This window comes from Onychostruthus taczanowskii, unplaced genomic scaffold, assembly GCF_017590055.1.
Source record: "Onychostruthus taczanowskii isolate IOZ18803 unplaced genomic scaffold, ASM1759005v1 scaffold103, whole genome shotgun sequence".
Taxonomy (NCBI): domain Eukaryota; kingdom Metazoa; phylum Chordata; class Aves; order Passeriformes; family Passeridae; genus Onychostruthus; species Onychostruthus taczanowskii.
In genome coordinates, this window is record NW_024496858.1 from 1,464,891 (window position 1) to 1,485,398 (window position 20,508).

Here is a 20,508-nt window from a genome sequence, read left to right on the forward strand (position 1 = left end):
ACACCGCTAGCCAATGAGCGGCAAGATTGGGCGGGGAATTTCCTCAAGCAGCCAATAGAAATTAAGAATGGCCATCAGGCGACCAATAAGCATCCCGCTGTGGCGTTCCGGCGCTGCCAATCAGCTCCCGCGGTGAGGCCAATGGGAGCGGGCGGTCCGGGCTGGCCAATGAGCGTTGGCGGGTGAGATTTGAAAGCGAGGCGGGGCGGCGGGCGGAGGGGGCTGCGCGGCGCGCGGGGCCGGGGCAGGTAATGGCGGGCCCGGGGGGATCGGGGATCCCGCGGCGGGGTTTGCGAGCCTGGACGGGCTTTGAGGGCTCCGGGGAACCGTGACTCCCCAGATACGTGCTCCGTAAAGGGTCCCGGCGCGGGGGTCTGGCTTGGCGGTGAGCTGGCAGCGGTGCTTCTGCAAGCTGTGATGGGAACACCCGGAGGCGCTGGCGGGGACGGGGCTGAGGGGACGGTGCCGGGCTGGCCCCTCACGGCCGGGTCTGGCTGTGCCCCACAGCCCGCTCCGACCCCCGGGGTCCCTCTGGAAACCGTTGAGCCCGGGATTTACTCAGCCTCTGCCGCTTTTAGAGTAGCGATGTTTGCTCTTCCTGCTCTGCTTCCTCACTCTTCAGCCTAAAACGTTTTCGTGCTCGAACTGCTCTTTGGTGCTTGTTGTTGGTCAAAAGTGTCTCTTTTACTTTGTTGTTATTTATCAAAATAAGTGATCAGCTTTAATTTTTGGTACTGTACGCTAGCCAGTCACAAATCCTTTGTGTAAGCCCTGTGTTTATTTCTTGCTCATAGTCATGTCCTGCTCTGTTTTCTCACTATTCAGCCTAAAAGAGCACTAAATGTTTTCATGCTCATATTGCTCTTTGAGGCTTAGGGTGTTGTTGGTCAAAAGTGTCTCTTTTACTTTGTTGTTATTTATCAAAATAAGTGATCAGCTTTAATTTTTGGTACTGTGCATTATCCAGTCACAAATCCTTTGTCTAAGCCCTCTGTCCCTTTCTTGCTAGTAGTCTTTCCTTGAGTTTTTGTCAGTTTAAATACAAATTAATCTTCTAGGCTCCTGTTTGGGCAAGATACTCCACGGGGACAGTAACCTGAGAAGAAGAGGAGACAGGTATTTTTGTTCTGAACATCCACGGGAACAGTGACCTGGGAAGAAGAGGAGACAGGTATTTTTGTTCTGAACACATCTTTGGGATATTGAGCATGACATCCATTTTTAATGAGCCCACAGATATCACTGGTAACCTTGCTGTACTTAAAGAACATGGTTAAGGGTAAATTTAGGAACTTTGTAGTGAGAAAGGATGAGTGTAGACACTAAACTGCAGCTTTGAGGAATATTTATCAACCACTGAGCTCAAAACCTTGCTACTTCTAGGGCACAGATAGTAGAGATGAATTCCCACTGATTTCTTTATGGCTTTCTGTAATGCCATGTCATTACTAACAATTCTGTAATAACTAATTCTGTAGTTACTAGCAGAATCAGTTCAAATATGATTATTGGAGATGCTCATTAATTAACCTCCCTTAATCACACAAATGTAAAGCAGGGCAAATATGACCTATGAACTGCAGTGGAGTTTTTTGCACTCATCATTAACTGGCATTTTTAATCAATTTCTGAAAGCTGGAATCCAAGATGCAGGGTGAAGCCCAAGATATTCACAATTCAGGTGGTGCTGGAGTGGACCAGCTCTTGCAGGATTGTGTGGAGGAGATCCAGCCCCTGATTTGAGTTTTGCTTTTTAACTTCCACTGACTGTTTTTCTCTCCTGAGAAAAGGAGCACAATGCACTGATTTTGGTTTCTGTCCAATGTTTGTTCTAAGCAATTCCAGGAGGTTGTGCAGGTGCTGTGCAAGTTTTCCCCTCCATGAACACTTTCATGGAGTGGGGAACAGGGAGCTTGCACTGCCAGCACTGATGGCACCTGAACAGGCTTGGGCTGTATTCCTTCTTCCTTGACTGCTTTTCCCATAAATATATCCACTTCATTTCTGCTTTATTTCTATTTTGCTGCTTTTTTTTTTTCTTCTAACATATGGGTTTTCCAGCTAGGCTGCTGGTTGAGTTTTTGGCTTTTGGTGGTACATAGATGGGAAGGGGATGGATTTAATAAATCCTGTATACCCATTGTCAAGGCTTTTCAGTTCACTGATGGTTCCTTCAGTTTGATCAGAGCATGCTGTCCTGAAATGAAGAGCCTCAGTAAATGACTCAATTACCAATGAATTAATAACTGTTGTGTGTTTAGTTTTGCTCTGTCACCCTGCTTGCTGTAAAGCTGTTTTCTGTAAGTGGTGGAAGATGAGATGTGTGATGGCTGAGGTGGAAAACCCTTGATAAGATGGGTTTCAGTGGGGATGCAGGAGATAACAGAATCCCAGAATGGTTTGGGTAGGAAGGGACCCCAAAGCCCAATCTTGTTCCCATCCCCTGCCACGAGCAGGGACCCCTCCCACTATCCCAGGGTGCTCCAAACCCCATCCAACCTGCCCTTGAACATTTCCAGCAATCCAGGGGCAGCCACAGCTTCTCTGGGAATCCTGTGCCAGGGCATCACCACCCTCACAGACAAGAATTTCTTCCCAATATCCCATCTATCCCTGCCCTTTGTCTGTTTACACCCATTCCCCCTTGTCCTGTCACTCCAGGCCCTCTGCACCTCTCCTGGAGCCCCTTAGCACAGCAAGTGCAAACCAGCTGGCAATTGGCTTAAGGCTTCCTCAGGTTAAAAAAGATGGGAAAAATTCTGCTTGAAATAACCACTATTGTATTGCAGTTGCATCCTGGAAACATCCTGGTTCTGATGGCAAAATTCCTTGCTATCAGATAGGTCTAATCTAAATGGAATGTTGTTTCCAAGTATTGTCCTACAGCCCTGTCATTTACTTGCTCATCTCCTTAATGTGGAAAACAGCTGTGGACAAAGCAGCCCAGCCAATCCCAGGCATGGGTGCAGTGTCCCTTCCTAATTCTGTGCCAGACTTGGTGACCACTCAACACCCAAACTGATCCCTGCAGTGAATAAAAATAATGGGAAATTGCTGGAAGTGTCATTGCTGAAATTGTCATTTGAGTTTTCTCTGGTCACATACAGAAATAAAAAAATTCAGGGCATCGGTAATAACATTAACAAACTTGAACAAAACTGGAAAACAAATCATGACAGTGTTTTCCTAATCACTGTGATCGTTGTCTAAGGTCATCAGGATGGCTGCCACCTCCCAGTTTGCCAGTAGGTACAAGAAGGATTTGAGTACAGAAGCCCTCAGGACCAAGGTTGCCCGCAGGAAATCCATCCTTCAGAAGGAGAACAGGCACAAGCTCTTCGAAAAGGGCCGGCAGCTGGGGCTGGCAGATGTCAACGTTCAGCTCTCCAAGGAGAAGGGAATTTCTGAGCTCAAGGAAACCAGGGAGTTGTGCTCTCAAGAGAACAGCAGTGTGAAACAGAGTAAGTGAAGGATTGCTATATAGACCTTTTTTTTAAGTGTTAAAAATGGTAAGTAGGTTTAGTAGCATTATCACAGAAACCTAATAGCAGTCAACGTTTTAATTTGACAAAAAAGTTGAAGATTTAAAACCCTGTCAGGTGTTAAAAATCAGGACAATAAAATCTTAATACAGCTGTACCCTCCTCACTGCTCCAGCTCCAGTGGTGTGAATGAAGCTTTGCTCTGGTTTGTCTCAGCAGCTAAAGAAAGAATGTATTTTGTTATTAATATTCAATAGGAAGTGCCTTTATGATTTGTCCTTTAAGATGTGAAAAACTCCAATCTAAAATACCTTCTAGCCTTTCATGTACTTAAACTATGCTTAGCAAATGGGCTTTTTTATATGATATATGAAATTATTAATGGGTAAATGCATAGCATGATTTTATTTTGACAATTACTAGTTTTTGACAACTTATTTTCCTCTCAGAAAATAGAGCTTGCATATATGCTGAATTCTGCCCCCTGGCTCTCCTGGATGTTTATGGTCTAAGAAATTGAGTTAATATTTAAAAATGTCAACAGGTTTTTTTAGAAATACTTTCACCTTTAGTATTTTGATAGCAGAAGATAATTAGAGGATAGTAATTTTTTGAAGATTATTGGAGTGCAGTCTGTCTGTAATAGTATCAAATATAAAATGTAATAAATTTGTCTTGATTATCTTTCATAAATTTCAACTTTAAGTGGATATTTTTCAGGTAGACATAATTCAAATTTGGCAACATCTTAAGGTTTTATTGTTTCATATGACTTCTGCCTCATTTATTCTCAGCCTGAGTCAGACTTTGGTATCTAAAGTTGAATTTTCAATGACATTGGAAGTGTTTGAATAGAGAAACTGTTACAAATAAACCAAACAAGAAGATGAGGTGTTAATTTTTCTACCAGTAACCTTGCAAACCTGTGAAATGGGAGTGAGTTTCTAGTAGTCCTCAGGTGGATATTTGGGGAAGTCTATTTGTAAGTTGAAATTGAATTTCAACTTACAAATAGGAAGGGTTAAAACACTTTAGAGATTCCAGTCAGTTCTGCTCTTTGACTTACGTTCCTCTTCTAGCCTGGCAAAGTTTATTGGAGATTTCTGACTTCTTGTGGGCTCAAAAACCATCTTCATGATTTTTGTAACACATCTGCCTTGCATGTCTGCTGCAGAGGCAGCCCCAAATGCAGCCACCAAGAGGATGAACGAGCGCAGGGAGATGCTGCAGCGCTACAAGGAGGAGAAGGAGCTGCGCAAACTGCAGGAGCAGAGAGAGAGAGCCAAGAAAGGGGTGTTCAAGGTTGGCCTCTACAGACCAGCTGCACCTGGGTTTCTTGCTCTTGCTGCTGAGGAACCTGCAGTAGCAAAGCCAAGAGAGAAGGTAACAGTGGTAATATTAAATTTTAATTATTAAATATTTAAATTAGCTTCATCCGTGTGCTGCGTTTAAATTGATGGTTGTGTACAAATGTGTGTGTTATTTCAAATAAACTCCTTATTTTGCAAATGCTTTATTGGTGTTATGATAAGGGAGTAATTTGGCTCATTCTTTTTTCTAAACAAAGCTGGAAACAGTACTAATGATATGTGGATTTTTGTATTTGTGACTATGTTCAGTTCAAAAACTGGAATGATTCATCCACAAATGAAAGAGCTGCATTATTTTAGAACTAGTAACTTGTTCATATTTAGTCAACTCAGCTTTGAAAGCTTTCACACTTGACCCATTTTGCACAGACGTGTTGTTTTTCACATTTATGCTTCTTGCTCAGTCTCTGTAACAAAGGGAAAAAGGAGTTTATTAACTCTCATTTTCTTGGGGATGTTTCCAGGCAGCTCCTGCTTTCTCTGGAAGGATGACTCGGTCAAAAGCCAAGATGCAAGAAGGAAAAACTATGATACCAACTCTGATACCAACTGCATCTAAGTCCTCCACGGTGTGTTTTATATATATATACAGTTTCAGTGAATAAATTTAGAGAAAGGGATGCAATTTCAGACTCAGGATAGTACCTTTACAAGTTTGATTAGATCAGTACAAACAGAAAATAGCACAGGTTTTCTGGATCTGTTTGTCAATCAAGTTTAAGATATTTTAACTGTTGCTTAAATATTTTTCTTCACTCTTTTTCTGACAATTTATTAACTAGTTGGGTAATGCACAATAACATATCCTTAAACCAATCTATTTTAAGTTATCCATAATGTCTCTCTACTTTTTAAAGCCCCCTGTGCCAAGTTATTTTACTTTTACCTTTACTGTAATCTAGGATACATAGATGAGGAAAGAAACTGCTGATTTTCTGGAAATCTGATGCTTCACAAAAAACCTGTTTTTTTTCTCCTAGGTCAGTGCCCACGGGCAGAGTGTGCGCTCTACCCAGGCAGGACATAAACAGATGAGTACAGCCAAAGTGGCTGAAAAAGAGAAAGGTATGGAAATACAGCTGAAAGTTGGGTATTTTTTGGGGGAAAGATCCACAGCACGTGTTTGGGTGTAAGAAGGAAGGAGGAGATTTTAAGATGGCCATTCCTACCAAGGGCAGCAGCTGGTGGACTATCAAGTGTGTGGCTCCAGGGATCACGTGAGCTTGTTGCCTCCATAGGCTGGGGGAAATGGAATGCAGGGTCCTGACAGTCCTGGTTACTGATTATTCCCCCTGGGAGAGGGAAAAGAAACAGGTCAGTAGGCAAATTGCACAACTGCCAGATGCCTCAGCTCCTGGAGCTGTGCAGGGGTTTCTGTTTGCCTCAAGAATATCACAGGTAGTGACTGCTGTTAGAAAAGAGCAAGTGCCTTCTGTGTCTGTCACTTTGTGCCACAATTACAGATGTTTCTTAAGAAAACAGCAATTAAAAATAAACAACCTGTGCCACCTTTAAGGGATTGGAATACTTGGATGAGAAACTCTTCTTCATAACTCAGTGATATCCTTAAGTAGATACAACCAAGTCATGTGGAATGTTGATGTTAATGCTAGATATTCAGTAATTCAGAGTGAAATGACTTTCACATCATTAATCTAATCAAATCAGCAAACTGCAGACCTTTATTTAATTTCAGTAGTGCCCTTGGTGAATACTGAAAAGATGTATTATTAGTGTTTGATATAACAAATTGTTTAGTTTTTGCAAAATGGTCACCCATTGGTTATTTCTTTCTAAAATTGATTATTTCTTTTGTACTGAATCAAGGATATGCATTATATGTACTTAAACTTCCCTGCCCATAACAAGGAGTTTGGAATGAGGTGATCTTTAAGGTCCCTTCCAACCCAAACCATTCTGTGATTCTTTGAAAATACCAATATAAAAATGTTTGGGAAGTGAATGTTTGATAAACCCAATGTTGTAGTTATTTACCCAGTGATTTTTCCCCAACTTTTCATTCTAGCTTGTACAAAATCAATCCCAGCTTGATAATGAAGGCAGGAATAGCATTAACAGTAACCAAGTGGGGATTTCAGACAGGCAGGGAATGGAATAAGGAGCTCCCATGAAATCTGTCTGTGCAGAAAAGTGCTGTCATTTTAAAAGCCTGTTAGAAACAGTGCTAAAATACAAAGATGAAAATGATGAAGATGGGTAATACAGTGCATGAACTTGTCATGTTTTATAAAATATTTCAGAGCCAATTAGTCTTAAGAGTACTTTGTTAGATTGCATTAAATTCTGACCTTGGAAATCTTTCATATAATGGCCAGGGCATCCCTTTGTTACACCAATGGTTTGCTTTGGCTTCCAGCTGTGCAGATAACCATGGCAAAGATATTAATCTAAACAACTTCATCTGTAAAACAGGGAGTGCTTTGACCCTGCTTGCAGGGAGCAGTGGGAAGCATTCCTTAGCTTTGTGCATGGCATCAAACACACTGATGGACCTGTGCAGTAAAACCACAGAGTCAGGACCCCTCAGTGCATTGCCTGGATGCCAGGGCCAAGCTGTGCCCTGAACTGACCCAACCCACCCAACCCTGGTCATTCTGGCAAACCCAAGCAGCTGATAACTGCTGGTGCATTTCTCTGATTTCTACAAAATGGAAACTTCCAGTTATTACTTGAGTGCAGCTCCTTATTAAACTTGGAATCTCTGGGATTAATCTGTCTTGCAGTGTTGCAGACTGCAGCCCAACCAGCCCCAAGTGGGAGAGTCACCAGAGCAGCTGCCTCTGCAGCCAGGCAGGTGCTGAAACCAACTGCTGCTACTGCTGGTAAGTGAGGCAGAGCTGTGTAACTCAGCTGTACCTTAGACTGCATTTAAATCATGCCAAATTATCATCTAAGAAAAGGGCTGAATGCTGCATCACTCTGACTCTTGGGTGCAGTATCTACATCAACATGTTGAAACCAACACTTCCTACAAAAGCCATCAGTGTGGAGCATCCATGTCCACATGGTAATTACAAAGTCAAGGAACAAAGCCAGAACTGGTAGAGATTGGCACTTTGGCTGTTTATGGCCATATAATTATTAAATGTGTGAGCAGGAATATCTCTGGAAGAGATGAGAGCCTTTGCTCTTCAGGTGAGGAATTTCTCTTTGTCTGTCTTTGCCTGTTTACTGGAAGTCAGTCCACCAACAGAATTCCTATGCCATATAGAAATTAAAAATCTAAACTCAAATTGGCTTGACAATCTCTCCAACCTTTTAGGAAACAAGGTGACTTTTACTATATGGCAAGATCCAAAGATTGATGGCTTTATAAATCTGTTTTCTTGGTGATACATCTGTTACTAGGCTGTTAAATCCTAGGCCAGGTTTTCTTTTGAATGAAATTTTGCAATGCTGTTTCTTCCCTCTAGCCACCTCCCACCCAAGAAATAAAACAGTCTCTCCCTATCTTTAGCAACTGATTTTTATGGCAGTGTTTTGGTGAAAGATTACATGAATCAGATGCCTTTTTGACCTCTGGGAGTGTCTCTTTTTGTAGGTAACCAGTCACAGAGAAAGGCAGCAAATGTAGGAAAGCAGAAGAAAGCTGTCAAACCTGATCCCATAAAGGTAGGTCATGTTATAGTTGAAATGGAAAAGCTGTAAAACTAATTTAAGAGCCAATAACTGTGTCATTGTAGCTGAAGTGCTCGAACATAAAAGTAATTTCAGTAATAAGCTAGAATTTGGGAAGGACTTGTATGTATTTATACTGCCATATTTTAAAAATTAAGATCAATTTTAGTGCTCATATAGAATCACAGAATACTGTGACTTGGAAGAGACTCACAAGGATCATCCCAGTCCAACTCCTGGCCCCTCAAAGGACAGCCCCAAGAATCCTACCCTGGATATGGACATGGCTGATGAATGATGTGATTACTAATCAGGATTTGGACAGTGATTTAAAATAGACAAGAAGTTCTTACATGACATATCTGATGTTTTAACTAGTCAAAAAAATTTGCTTTGCTGGTTTAATCTAGCAGCTGTAAATTTTGTGCAGTTCATTCCTTTTTGAAGTGTATTTTGAATGGATGATTTTCCTGCTCAGGTAACAGTATAAGCCTCTAGAAGCTAAGAAATAAACACATTTTTAGGTTTTGAGCCACCAAGAAATAGAGCTGGAAATGCTGTTCTCTGCAAAGTAGAACACTATTCTGTGCATGATTTACAGCTGAAGGCAGTCATTGTGGTTCTTGGTGTCATCACTTCCACAATTTTTTATGCATTCATGCATTTCTGTGCAAGAGCTATCCATGATTTTTTCCTTCTTTTGCTTCACTCTTCCTTCTCACACTTCTCATCTCCACCTTGCTCCTGTAACTGGAGCTGTGCTTTAGAGTGTTTGAGATTGTGCAATCACACCCAAACAGGAGGTGAGAGCACTTTTATCTTCCTTGGACAAGCACCTCTTCACAGGCAGGAGTCCCTGCCAGCTGGTAACCACAGGCAGCTCATTTGGAAAGGTTGGCTAAAAGCAAAATTCAGGGTTTACATTCCTAGCAGAGGTGACTGAAGTATAACAAGACTTTCAGTGGATTGAAGATGCATATTTTCTTGAAAAACACCCAAAGTTTTTCTGCCTGGCTTGAGCTAACAATCTCAGTTAGATATCTCAGAAACGTGTTCTGTGTGACTATCTGCTCACTCATCTCATAAGAATGTGAATTAGTGTTTAATTTTTTTCTCCTCTTTTAATGACATTCTGTGGTGGTAACTGCACTTGTCTTGGGTTGCATTCCTCAGCTATCAGCCTATTCCAGCTTGTTTTTCAGTTTTTGGATTGGAGCATGTGCATAAACTATGATTATTCAACAGTCCTAGCTGGATTAGGAGCCAGTAATTCTGCTCTTGAGGATTTTATCTCCTTAAAGCTTTTATTACTAGCAGTGGGAGCATACATTTGTCATTTTTAATTATTGTTTTGGTTGGTAAGGTGTTCTGCTTTAGCCCCTGGAGTGGATTGTTGGATTTTTTGTAGTGAAGTGTTAACTTCTGTCTCTAGAATGATTTGCAGGTATCAAAAATGGTTGGACTTACTGGTAACTCATCACTTCTGTCCAGGTGTGCTGGTTTAGGAGCTGATTTACCTTAAGCTGTTCCCTTCCTGATGGCTTTCAGACACTCATGTTATAATTGAGCCCATGCCTATTGCAAACACATGATTGATGATTTGATTTGTCTTTCTATGCTGTTACAGATAATTTCTTCTAAACATGAAGTGGAGACAAATTCTGGAGTGGATCCAGGGGTGAAAAGTTCTGCAGCTGATTCCAAACACTCAGTGCCAGTAGAACTTCAGCAAGAACAAACCTCAGTGGAAAACAACAGTTTTTCTCCAAGGAGACCCAGAACACGCTCCTTTGCACCTCAAAACTTTGTGTTTCAGCCTCTGAGTGGATTGGCAACCTACACTGTGACACCCATGTCTCCTTCAAGGGCAAATGCTTTTTTGACACCCACTGCTGTCTGGAATTTTTCAAAATCTCCAGTGTAAGAATCTTCCTTCTAATGGGGCATAAAATGCAAGTGAACCTCTGTGGGGATGCAAAAAAAAAAACATTTTTCTATAGAAAGATTCACTTTGTAACAAAATGTTGTGGTGTTTTAACACCTGATCCTCATGGTTTCTATCATTGCTTAAATGTGGACTTAACACAACAGCAGATATGGATATAATTCAGTATTCTGTCCATGCTTGAGGAGCAGCTGTCAAGGACTCTGCCCTGCATCTATCTGTAGTGATTTATTTATTTGAGTTCTCTAGTGTTCTGTGGAGGTTTGCCTTCCAAACTATGCATTTCTATGAAATTTGCCATATTTGATGTCACTTTCTCAATGTGTCTTAACTAAATGTACTTTTGTTTGTTTCCAGCAAAATATTTGAAAAATCTAGTGAAACTAAAACACAAAAGCCTAATTTAAAAATCCAAATTTCACCTGTTGAAGGCATTCAAGAACAGCAAATGACCACAAGTTTGAAAGGAGGAGGTAGGAAGTTCACATTTAGTTTATTCTAATGCTTTTAATTATCACCAGATTCTGAACAAGTTCCTTTCATGCTTTTCAGCAGGTGAATCAGATGAGAGAACTTCCACTCAGAGATCAAACAAAACAACTCCTGTCTCAACAGCACTTGCAGTGAAGGCAGATGATACAAAAGAGCAAGAGCATGATGTGCCCTATTTCAGGTTTGGGTTCACTTGTTTCACTTCCCTGATGTCCATTTGAAAACTCTTAATATGAATAATGAGACTTCTTCCAAAGGTCAGCTTAATTTAATGGTGATTGGTGTCTGACAGCTGTGACCTGAGCAGGCAGACATTCCTGTTTTCCTTTTTGTACCTGAAGTGCAAGGAAACAACATAAAATTCTGGAGACTAACACCTCGTCCTAAGGATCATGAGCTTGAAAGCAGTAGAAAAGAAATTGCACCTCAGCCACTCAGCAAAATAAAACAATCTAATCTTCAGCTCAGAGTCAGTGGATTCTCTGAGAGCAAAAGGATAATAACCATTAACAGCCACCACAAGTCAGGAAATTCTCCAAATCCTTATTTTTTTCTCTATCCTTGTATTTTCAGAAACATTCTTCGGACTGAGACAGAGAGGCTGCTGTCTCAGTGCCTGCAGTGGGAAGGAAACCTTGAGCTGGACATTCCAGAGGATGGTAAGAGTGAGCTGCAATAGGCACCAGAAGGGGAGTTCTGGGCACTGAATGGGACAGAGAGAAGGACATTTTGCAAAACAGCAAAAAAAATCTGCAAAGCTGTACTAGAGAAAGTTTAGAGTTGGATCTGCCCCAAAATACAGAGTCTCCGGTTCTGGGACAGAGAGAAGGACATGTATGTGCTGTTTGCAAAACAGCAAAAAAAATCTGCAAAGATGTACTAGAGAAAGTTTAGAGTTGGATCTGCCCCAAAATACAGAGTCTCCTATTCCTAAAATTTGTGTAGCATTTTGCAGTGATGGTGATTGATAAAGTGAACAAAGTGCACATCAAAATAGTTGTTCTATTGCCAGTCAGTGTTTAAATGTAGGAATTTTAACCAAGCTGGTTTTTAAAAATAAGATTAGTTTTTAATGTGGAATAAGTGCCCTTATCTGGGAAAATATAGACTCCAGCAATGCTTATCTTTAAGACTTGAGAGAGTAATTTTTTTTTTGAAAGAAGCAACTTCAGAGCATTTCAGTGGACAGCAAAGCTCCATCTGAATTGAATTTCAAGTTTGCAGTAGGTGGGACAACAAATTCCAGACTCCTCAAACACTTATTAATCCAAGATATCCTGTATTTTTTGTCTTCTTGCTACCAGCTAAAGACCTGATTCGCTCCACAGTTGGTCAGACAAGGCTGCTCATAGGAGAAAGGTTCAAACAGTTTGAAGGATTGATTGACAATTGTGAATTTAAACGAGGTGAAAAAGAAACAACGTGTACAGACCTGGATGGATTTTGGGATATGATTTATTTTCAGGTATGTACTTGCTTGTTAACTTAGTAGGATAAAACTGGTGGTTATTTATGAACCAAGTATTGAAACTTTTTTGGTTCAGTTTTTTATCTTTAATGTAAAAAATGCAGGTCCTTGTTTTAACACTGTGACAGTGAATAGTTGCAGTTGGGATACTATGACTTACAATTCATGGACCAGTTCTTCTATTTTGTGTTCCTGTGGCCTGTGTGCCTTGTGTGTCTCTGGAATGAATATGTTTGGCCAAATCTTACTCTGTTTTGGAGTGAGGATACAGTCACAATGTCTACTTCCCAGTTTTTGGAAAATTTCTGAAGCTCACTGAAAAGTAGAGGTTCCATGCTTCAGTATGAGAATAATGCAGGAACTACATAACTCTATTTAGGGCTGAGCTTAGGTGGTAGAAAACCTTCCTCTTCTCCTCCTTTGATGCTTTCTTTAGTTTCAGAATGAAATATAATAATTCTCAAAAGAGCTCTCAACAGTAGTTGTAAATCAGCACTCAGCCAAGGAGTTTGTAAGTAGTCAAATTAAATGCAGAGATGGATTTGTTATTGTCCTAGTCACAGAGAAGTTTTGACTTCTCTGCAGAGAGCATAAGAGTTTGATCTGCTTCTTCAAAAGTATTTGAGAGATGTTTCCTGCAGGATGGAAGACTGTGCTTGTTTGAATAAAGTTTATTTTACAATGTATTCTTTTGCTTTCCTTAAATGTGATCAACAGATTGAAGATGTGAATAAAAAATTTGATAATTTGGTGAAGCTTCAAGACAATAAGTGGCAGCCACTTGATGTCCCAAGCAAAGCAGTTGTGAAGGTATGAATAGCCCCTAAAGCACATCTTGCATGGCTTCTTTAGATATATTGAAAATTAAGTGAAATTCCTCTCAGGGTGCACCCCTCTCCTTCACCTCTCTTGTATTATTTGGTGGGTTTAGTCCTAGTTGCCCCTTTTGGCTGCTAAGATTAGAACTAAGAATTAACAATGCATTTTTTGGAGTCATTGGAGTCTATGCTAGTAAGACAAATCTCTTAAATTTAGGATATAAACTTACTCTTCAGATGTAAAACAATTTATCTGGGCCACTGACTTAACTGGGAAGTAAACCACCCAGGAATTTGGGAATGACTGCCAGTTTTGAGCAGGGAGTGATCAACTGTACTGGTGTCCCATTAAGCCAACACCATGGGTGGCTTTAAACTGCTGCTTCTCTAAGCACAAATGGATCTGACACTCTCCAAAATAAGTTAGTGCTTATTGCAAAATAAGCTGTGAGTTGTTTTATCTACTCTTTGGTTTGAAATATATCATTGCTTCTGACTGAGTATTGAGTTGTCTTTGCATTGCCTAAATTCTATGCAGTTCCTTGAGACTGCTTAACTAATCATAACATTGAGATGAAGGTGGATAAGAAACTCCAGGCATGGGAAAACAGAGGGATTGTGGTCTGTGGGAGCTGCCCATAAATGCCAGAACTCTTCAGGTGGTACAAAACAAAACTTCCCTTGGAAAACTGAATGCCAAGGGAGGCTTCACTGACTGCCTGAAGTCTGTCCTGTGGTTACACTGTGTCCCTGCCACTAGGAGTCCCTGCATCCCAGTGCATCCAAAATCTTACTGAATTTATTAGGGGAAAAAAGTTATAGTGAGGATTTTTGAACTGCTGATTCATTTGAAAAAAATTATTAATGTTGTCATCACACACTTACCTTAACAGCTGGATGGCAGCACAAGAGAATGCTGGGGATGGGCAGAGGCCTTGATGCATAAAATTGTAGAATTGTTGAGGTTGGAGAAGTCACCAAATCCAACCATTCCCCAGCACTGGTAATGCCACCACCAATTCCTGTCCCCAAGTGCCACATCACATGGCTTTTAAATCCCTCCAGGGATGGGGACTCCACCCTTCCCTGGGCAACTGTGCCAGGGCTGGACAACCCTTTCAGTGAAAATATTTTTCCTGATATCCAATCCAAACCTCCTCTGGTGCAAATGAATCCAGTTCCTCTCCTCCTGATCCTGTTCCCTGGGAGCAGAGCCTGAATCCCACCTGACAGAGCCACAAGGTCCCCCCTGAGCCTCCTTTTGCTCCTTGCTGTGTCTGTGGCAGCAGCACCTGTGTAGAGATTGATGTGTAATTGCTCCTCTCCAGAATTTCCAGGTGTGACCCAGCTTTCTTTCATTCCAGAAGAAGGCAGTGCCAAGTGGAGTGCCCAAGGCCCAGCTGGAAGCAGCTGCCAGAGCTGCTGCCCGGAGCCGCCTGGCTTCTGTCAAAGCAGCCATGAGGGACAGAATGAAGCAGGGGGAAGCTGCTGAGGGTACCCAGCAGGAGAGGCTGCCAGAGGTAGAAAAAGTGGTTTTTGAAGCAGGATTTTTCAGGATTGAAAGCCCTGTGAAAAACTTTTCAGGTAGGTGAAGCTTAATAGTGATTTCTGTGATCTGAAAGTACCAAAGAGTTTAATTCATTTCACTGGGGAGAGGAATTTGTGCTGTTTGTTCTGGCTACAAATCCAGGACTGAACAGTGTTTCAACCAGGGACTGATTACATCAGGGCTCCAAAGTAAACTGCTGTACATGAATGTGCTGATTGGAGTGGTTATGGCAGCATGAAATAGCTTAGACAGAGGTGAAATAGCTGGTTCATGTTTTTCCAGCATAATTTTAATAATGAAATCCTAATCTGAGCATTCCCAGATTCAGCTGATGAGCCTCTTCACCAAAGTCAATACCAGCTCACATCCTCTAATTGCAGGACAGGAATTGGGATTTTTAATTTTTTTTTTTTTTTTTTAATTAGCTGAACCTCTTACAGTGCTGCCTTCAAAGCTGCAAATAAAGTCCACTCATAATCTGTGCTCATGGTTAACAAGATTGTAACATTTGCTATAAAAGCTGTTTAATAGTTCCGTTTTTTTAACAGGTGCTCAAAATATAACTTCAATTTCAGCAACTTATCATATTGAATCTATATGTAGCCAGTATTTCCAGTACTTCTGCTTCTCTTACATTTCTAGTTCATAATTTGATTTTTAAATTCCCTTTTTTTTGTGTGTGCAGATCTCTCTTCTCGTGACAAAACTAACAATTCTTTTCATGTGCCTCTTGTTAGTAGGGGAGAACTTCTGAAGAGCTTTGAGCAACACTGGTTTAAGCCAACTCCAGCAGAGAATCTGTTATAAGCATCAGTTCTGAATCTGTGTCTTTTAAACTCTATTAAAATTGCCTAATTTGAAAGATGGAAGTTAATAATTTCAATTTCTCTTTGCAAGTGTATATGAGATTTCCATCTAATGTTTGTATAAGATGATTCAGCAAGCAGAAAACAATTGTGTCTGTCCCTGGTTAGAATCATAATGATCAGTTCATTTCAGCTTCTGGAAGCTGCTGTAGGAATGAAATATGGAACACATTTTCCAGGTTTGCTTCCAAGGACCCCTGGAAAACTGGCAAATCCAAGATCATCCAGATCTTTGCTTTCTTCTCCTCTCTGTAACCCTGAGGATGCACCTGCAAAGAAAACCCCCTCAGCTGTCAAAGGCTTCCACCCAGCACAGAGTTTGAAAATGGACCAACTTCCCACTGAACAAACTCCCCCATTGGATAAACTCCCTGAAGGTCTTGAACAAAGGTAGGCATGCTAAAGCAGCTTTTAATTAACCTTGTACAAATCATTTTAGAGTTGGAACTGAAAGACACGATGTTAAAACCCATTAAATGTTACCTTTCGATTTGGCAGTGATAAAGTTTGCAAAGTACTTGTGACTTTTCCTTCCCTTAAGCAAATATTAAGAGCCTTGCCCAAATGTAATTTTGCTGCTGGGGTAGAAGTTTGTTTGCCCAGGAAGTTTGGGTTTAATGTAGCTCACCAGTGCCAACCAAGGCAGCAAAACTGCAGAACAAATTGTAAGATTAGTTTGACAAGTCAGAAGGTGATTGATGAAGATGATTGAGAAGAATGAAAATGTTTTGGTTTCTCTTCCAGCACTTCTGTGGTTGCAGAAGAAATGTGCCTGGTTGCTGGCACAGCAGAGGGAAATAAGGTAAGTCATGCATTGTTCATGGATGTGCTTTACATGCTCTGTTATTACTAGCAAAGGAAAAATTCTTTTGATTACCCCAGACACTTGGACTTCTGATCAAATCCTCATTTACAAATCTCATGTATTCCTCAGGGCAGTGCTTTTTATCTCTGGGTGGACAAAAGTAGGGACTGCTGCAGTTTGGGGACCTTGTCTTGCTCTTTAGAGCTGTGTTTTGGAGGTCCTGGCTGCTCCAGGGGGACTTGTCACTTGGAGAAGCAATGTTCCTAGAAGTCCACCACCTCCTGTTTTCTGGTGGGGATTTTTAAAATGCATTTACAGTATAATAATGCATTATGTAATATATGTAATACAATAATAATGCAATATAATTGTAATATAATAATGCATTATGTGCATTTATGGACCCTGACTGAAGGCAACAGCACTCAGTCCTCAGCATCCTCCACAGCAGAGCACTGGGCTCTTAATCTCCTTAAAGGTACAGCAAGAGCTAATCCAGGTGTCAGAAATCCATGTCCTGAAATTTCTGAAGACTTGGTGACATTGCCTGTGTTTGAGCAGCCTTAAAAAAGCAGGAATGTGACCTCTAATTTAGATGATACTGTGCTACCAGTGAAAGTCAGTGCTTTGGAGTCAATCATCCTTTAGTAACTTTCATTGGAAATGGAGTCTTTAAATTTTATTTGTTACTGCTTGGATCTGTGCATGACTGCAGCAGTCATTTCCCCTCTATCCCCCTACATACATAATTTATTTTTAATCCTGTTTACTAATTTTTTCTTAGTGCTTTTACTTCATCCTTTCTCTATTAAAATGAGAGTTGGTGATTTCACTCTCTGGGGAAAGCTTTCAGTGTTGCTGATGGGTTTTTCTGTAGGAAAAGTCACCAGATAACACTTGAAGTTCAAAACCTTCTTTCCTGTGGAAAAACTTCCCTTATACTGTCAGAGGGATTTTTAGGCTTTAAAGGGTGTTTGGGATTTGAGTCACAGCCTTGACCCTGAGCCTTGGCCTGCCTGTGCCTTGCACAGTGCCTGGAGTTAAAACTCCATCTCTCCTGAACTCTCCATAAAATCTGTGGGTTAGATGTGTGGACTTGGTGTGACATAACAAGAACATGGCTGGGAACAGAGAAAATCCCTGTTTTTCAGGTCCTGGGAAGTTCTAGCAGTGAATCAAAAGCAGTGGATGGCATGGAAGAGATGGAACTGTCTGCTGCAGAACAGGAACAAGACATCATCATGTGCAGCCCAGAGAAGGAGACAAACTCTGCTCAGTCTGGAGAGCCACAAATACATCAGACAGGTGCTTATCTTAGAGCTGCATGGTGCAGCTTGGGGGGCATTGCTGGCCCCTTCTGTTATCATAAGGATTTATGATAACCTGAGTATTACTCTTTGAAATCAGATTGGTTTGTGGGTGCTGTTAGCAAAGCCTCCCTTAGCTGGTGTGACTCAAACACACGTTGCACATGAGCAAACAGTGCCCCTGGATTTCTCTGAACAGTTTCTGAGGGATATGTGAGGGAGAAAGCTAATATAAAGAAATAAATACAGTTTAGAGTTTGGATTTCTTCTTTTAATAAATATAGAAAACAATACTGTTTTTTCAGCTTTGGCAGCATCAGACTAACTTTTTTTTTTTTAATTATGTACTTATTTTTCAGATGTTTCATGCACTGATTTGGCACTCATTGACAGAAATCCTTTTGATATGGTAAGCTGACCTTCAAGTTTATTTGACTAAGGCAAGCTGCGTGTTGCAGGACTGTTCACCTTTGCTGCAGACTCAGTTACTGCACAAAGAAAATTAAACTCTTAAAGATGTTATCAAGCCAGTTGATATAACTTCAAATACAAACCACATTCCAGCTGCTTCCTTGCTGGGCTCACAGTGGTGTTTCTTATTGCACATGATGAGTGTAGGATGAATCAAGATATTTGTAGCAGGACAATGTCTGATTCTTGTCAGATTGAGCCTTTAAATTGTGTTTCTTGCAAATTTCCTTGTAGGTATTCACAAACAGCCTTTTTTTTTTCTTCCTGGAATTTTTTAAGTCTACCCCAAATCTTTTTTAATCACCTCAGCATTAAGAGCTGGAAGTAACATTCTAGCAGGGAAAAGCAGGTGTGCAAAAGCTTTCACATTTAATACAATTAATAGGATTTGGGTGTAGGTTTTCTTGTGAAAAATCCTCTTTAAAACATGGATTACTGACTTGAGTAAGGAGTGTCTGTCTTCAGCACGGACCATGTGTAATCACTTTTTATTTTATGCCTGGGAAATAAGGCAAATTGCAAAATTACCCTTGGGGATATCAGAGTCCTTCCAGTGCTCTGTGGTTTGTGTTCCTCAAACCCTGACTCCACTCTCTGGCTCCTCCCACAGCCAATGCTGGATGCTGAGCTTCCCTTCACTCCAGTCAAGACCAAAGCCCAGAAGTTTGCAGCAGCTGAAGTATTCAGTGACCTCATCGTGTTTTCTCCTGTTGGTCCCTCTGGGGATCATTAAAAAGTGACTTTAAGTGCAAAATATGTAAATTCTATGAACAGGAAGCCCACAGAGGGTATCTGGAACACAGTCTGCTACCCTGGAGCTGTGTTGAGAGAGGAAGAGTACCCGTGGTAATGGATGTGATAATGGGGTGTGTGTCATTTGATGGTGCAGTTGTGATGCACCAAGCTCTGCTGTACAGCAGCAGTGGGCTGTGTTCTGGTGATCCCTGCTGTATCTGGCTGTAAACTCTGACTGCAACCTGAAGCATTTTTATGTTGGTATCATTTAATGTATTTCCTGTCTCCTCCAGGTTGTAAAACTGTTCACCTTTCAGCTTTTCTACCCTGATCTGACTGACCTCATGACTTGTTGTTATTACAAGGTGCCCACCCCTCCAGCTGTGCCTGTGCCCTGTATCTGCTGGGAGGGCACCAGAGACCCAGTCTGGGGTGAGACCCAGCCTGTTCCCTCCCCAGAACACTCTGCCATGCTCTGGGGGTACCTGTGTGTTAACACCTGCCTCAGCACCTGCTCTGGCAGGGTTGGATGCATGCAGTTCTTTCCTGGGAAAGTTTTCCTGGTGTGTAACCATTGGATTTGTAATAGCAGAAACTAACTCAGAACAAGGATTTCTAAGTCAGATAATACCTTTTCTTGATGATGTATTGAAATAGGCATTGATATTATTTCCTTTAAGGATGCAGTTTTCTATTCAGTATCTTAATAGACCCATGTTTTCTACTTGTTTTTGACATGTTTGTGCTCAGTCTCTTCTCTCATCTTGTTCCTTGTGCATTCCCCATCCAGACTGTAACATATTTGTGCACAAGGATCATGCCAGTTCTATAGACTCTGGATTTGAGGAGTAGCATTACAGTACCACCACTTGTTATATTTTTAACAAATACCTCACTGGGCTGCTTCTTGTACCAGTGACCTGAGTGTAACACACACATCCTTCTACCAGCCTTGATCCCAAACCAAGCAGAGATTTCAGTCCCTTGCTGCCACTGCCAGGGGTTAAGTTTTAACCTGGAAGCTGTGTACTGATTACACTGAATAAAGAGAGGAAGCTGATGTGTGCTGGAATCCATTTTCTTCATTTCTAACTCCAGTTCTAGGGATCCTTTTAATGACTTTCCTGCTGAAGAATGGTTTGGGTTGGGAGGGAACTCAAAGCCCATCCAGTTCCAGCCCCTGCCATGGGCAGGGACACCTTCCACAGACCAGGTTGCTCCAAGCCCCATCCAACCTGGTCTGGAACACTTCCAGGGCTGGGGCAACCACAGCTTCTCCATGCTGGTGGTAGCAATGTGCTGCTCTAGATTTCTGCATCTGCTGGAAATTTTAAGGACTCTGCTTGTAACTTGGCACTCAAAGCATAAAAGGAGTCACTGTTATAAAACAGCATGAGCCACGTCAGAGAAAGCTTTGGAAACTTCAGTGGTGGCTGTTGCACTGTTCTTGTTTTCCAGACAAGACTGCAGTGACTCACAGCAAAGGGAACATACTTCTGTTTTCTTTTTTTACCAGCCTGACTCACGGGGTGAAGTTGCCAATAAACGTCCCCACCCTTGA

The 20,508-nt window shown here is 41.3% G+C and overlaps 1 protein-coding gene across 5 annotated transcripts; it reads left to right on the plus strand.

Moving 5' to 3' along the window:
• The first annotated feature begins 204 nt into the window (after positions 1–204).
• DLGAP5 (DLG associated protein 5) lies at positions 205–20,147 on the plus strand. 5 transcript variants are annotated; one of them, XM_041413179.1, is made up of 20 exons: positions 205–248; positions 1,059–1,116; positions 3,212–3,461; positions 4,657–4,865; positions 5,317–5,421; positions 5,833–5,917; positions 7,597–7,695; positions 8,415–8,485; positions 10,119–10,411; positions 10,794–10,909; positions 10,989–11,109; positions 11,502–11,587; positions 12,233–12,393; positions 13,114–13,206; positions 14,579–14,798; positions 15,809–16,019; positions 16,374–16,431; positions 17,586–17,739; positions 18,101–18,150; positions 18,823–20,147. In XM_041413179.1, the coding sequence occupies exons 3-20, from the start codon at positions 3,221–3,223 to the stop codon at positions 18,943–18,945; spliced, it is 2,496 nt and encodes an 831-aa protein (XP_041269113.1). In that variant the 5' UTR covers positions 205–248; positions 1,059–1,116; positions 3,212–3,220; the 3' UTR covers positions 18,946–20,147. The 5 variants fall into 5 exon arrangements, with proteins under 5 accessions (XP_041269113.1, XP_041269148.1, XP_041269138.1 ...); XM_041413214.1 differs by having other exon boundaries at positions 14,582–14,798; XM_041413187.1 differs by lacking the exon at positions 205–248 and adding an exon at positions 271–385.
• Positions 20,148–20,508: the final 361 nt, after the last annotated feature.

Coding starts and splice junctions, on each gene's coding strand:
- DLGAP5 (XM_041413179.1), top strand. CDS start 3,221: ATGGCTGCCACCTCCCAGTTTGCCAGTAGGTACAAGAAGGATTTGAGT. Junction 5,422..5,832: donor CTGCATCTAAGTCCTCCACG/GTGTGTTTTATA, acceptor TTTTTCTCCTAG/GTCAGTGCCCACGGGCAGAG. Junction 12,394..13,113: donor GGGATATGATTTATTTTCAG/GTATGTACTTGC, acceptor TGTGATCAACAG/ATTGAAGATGTGAATAAAAA.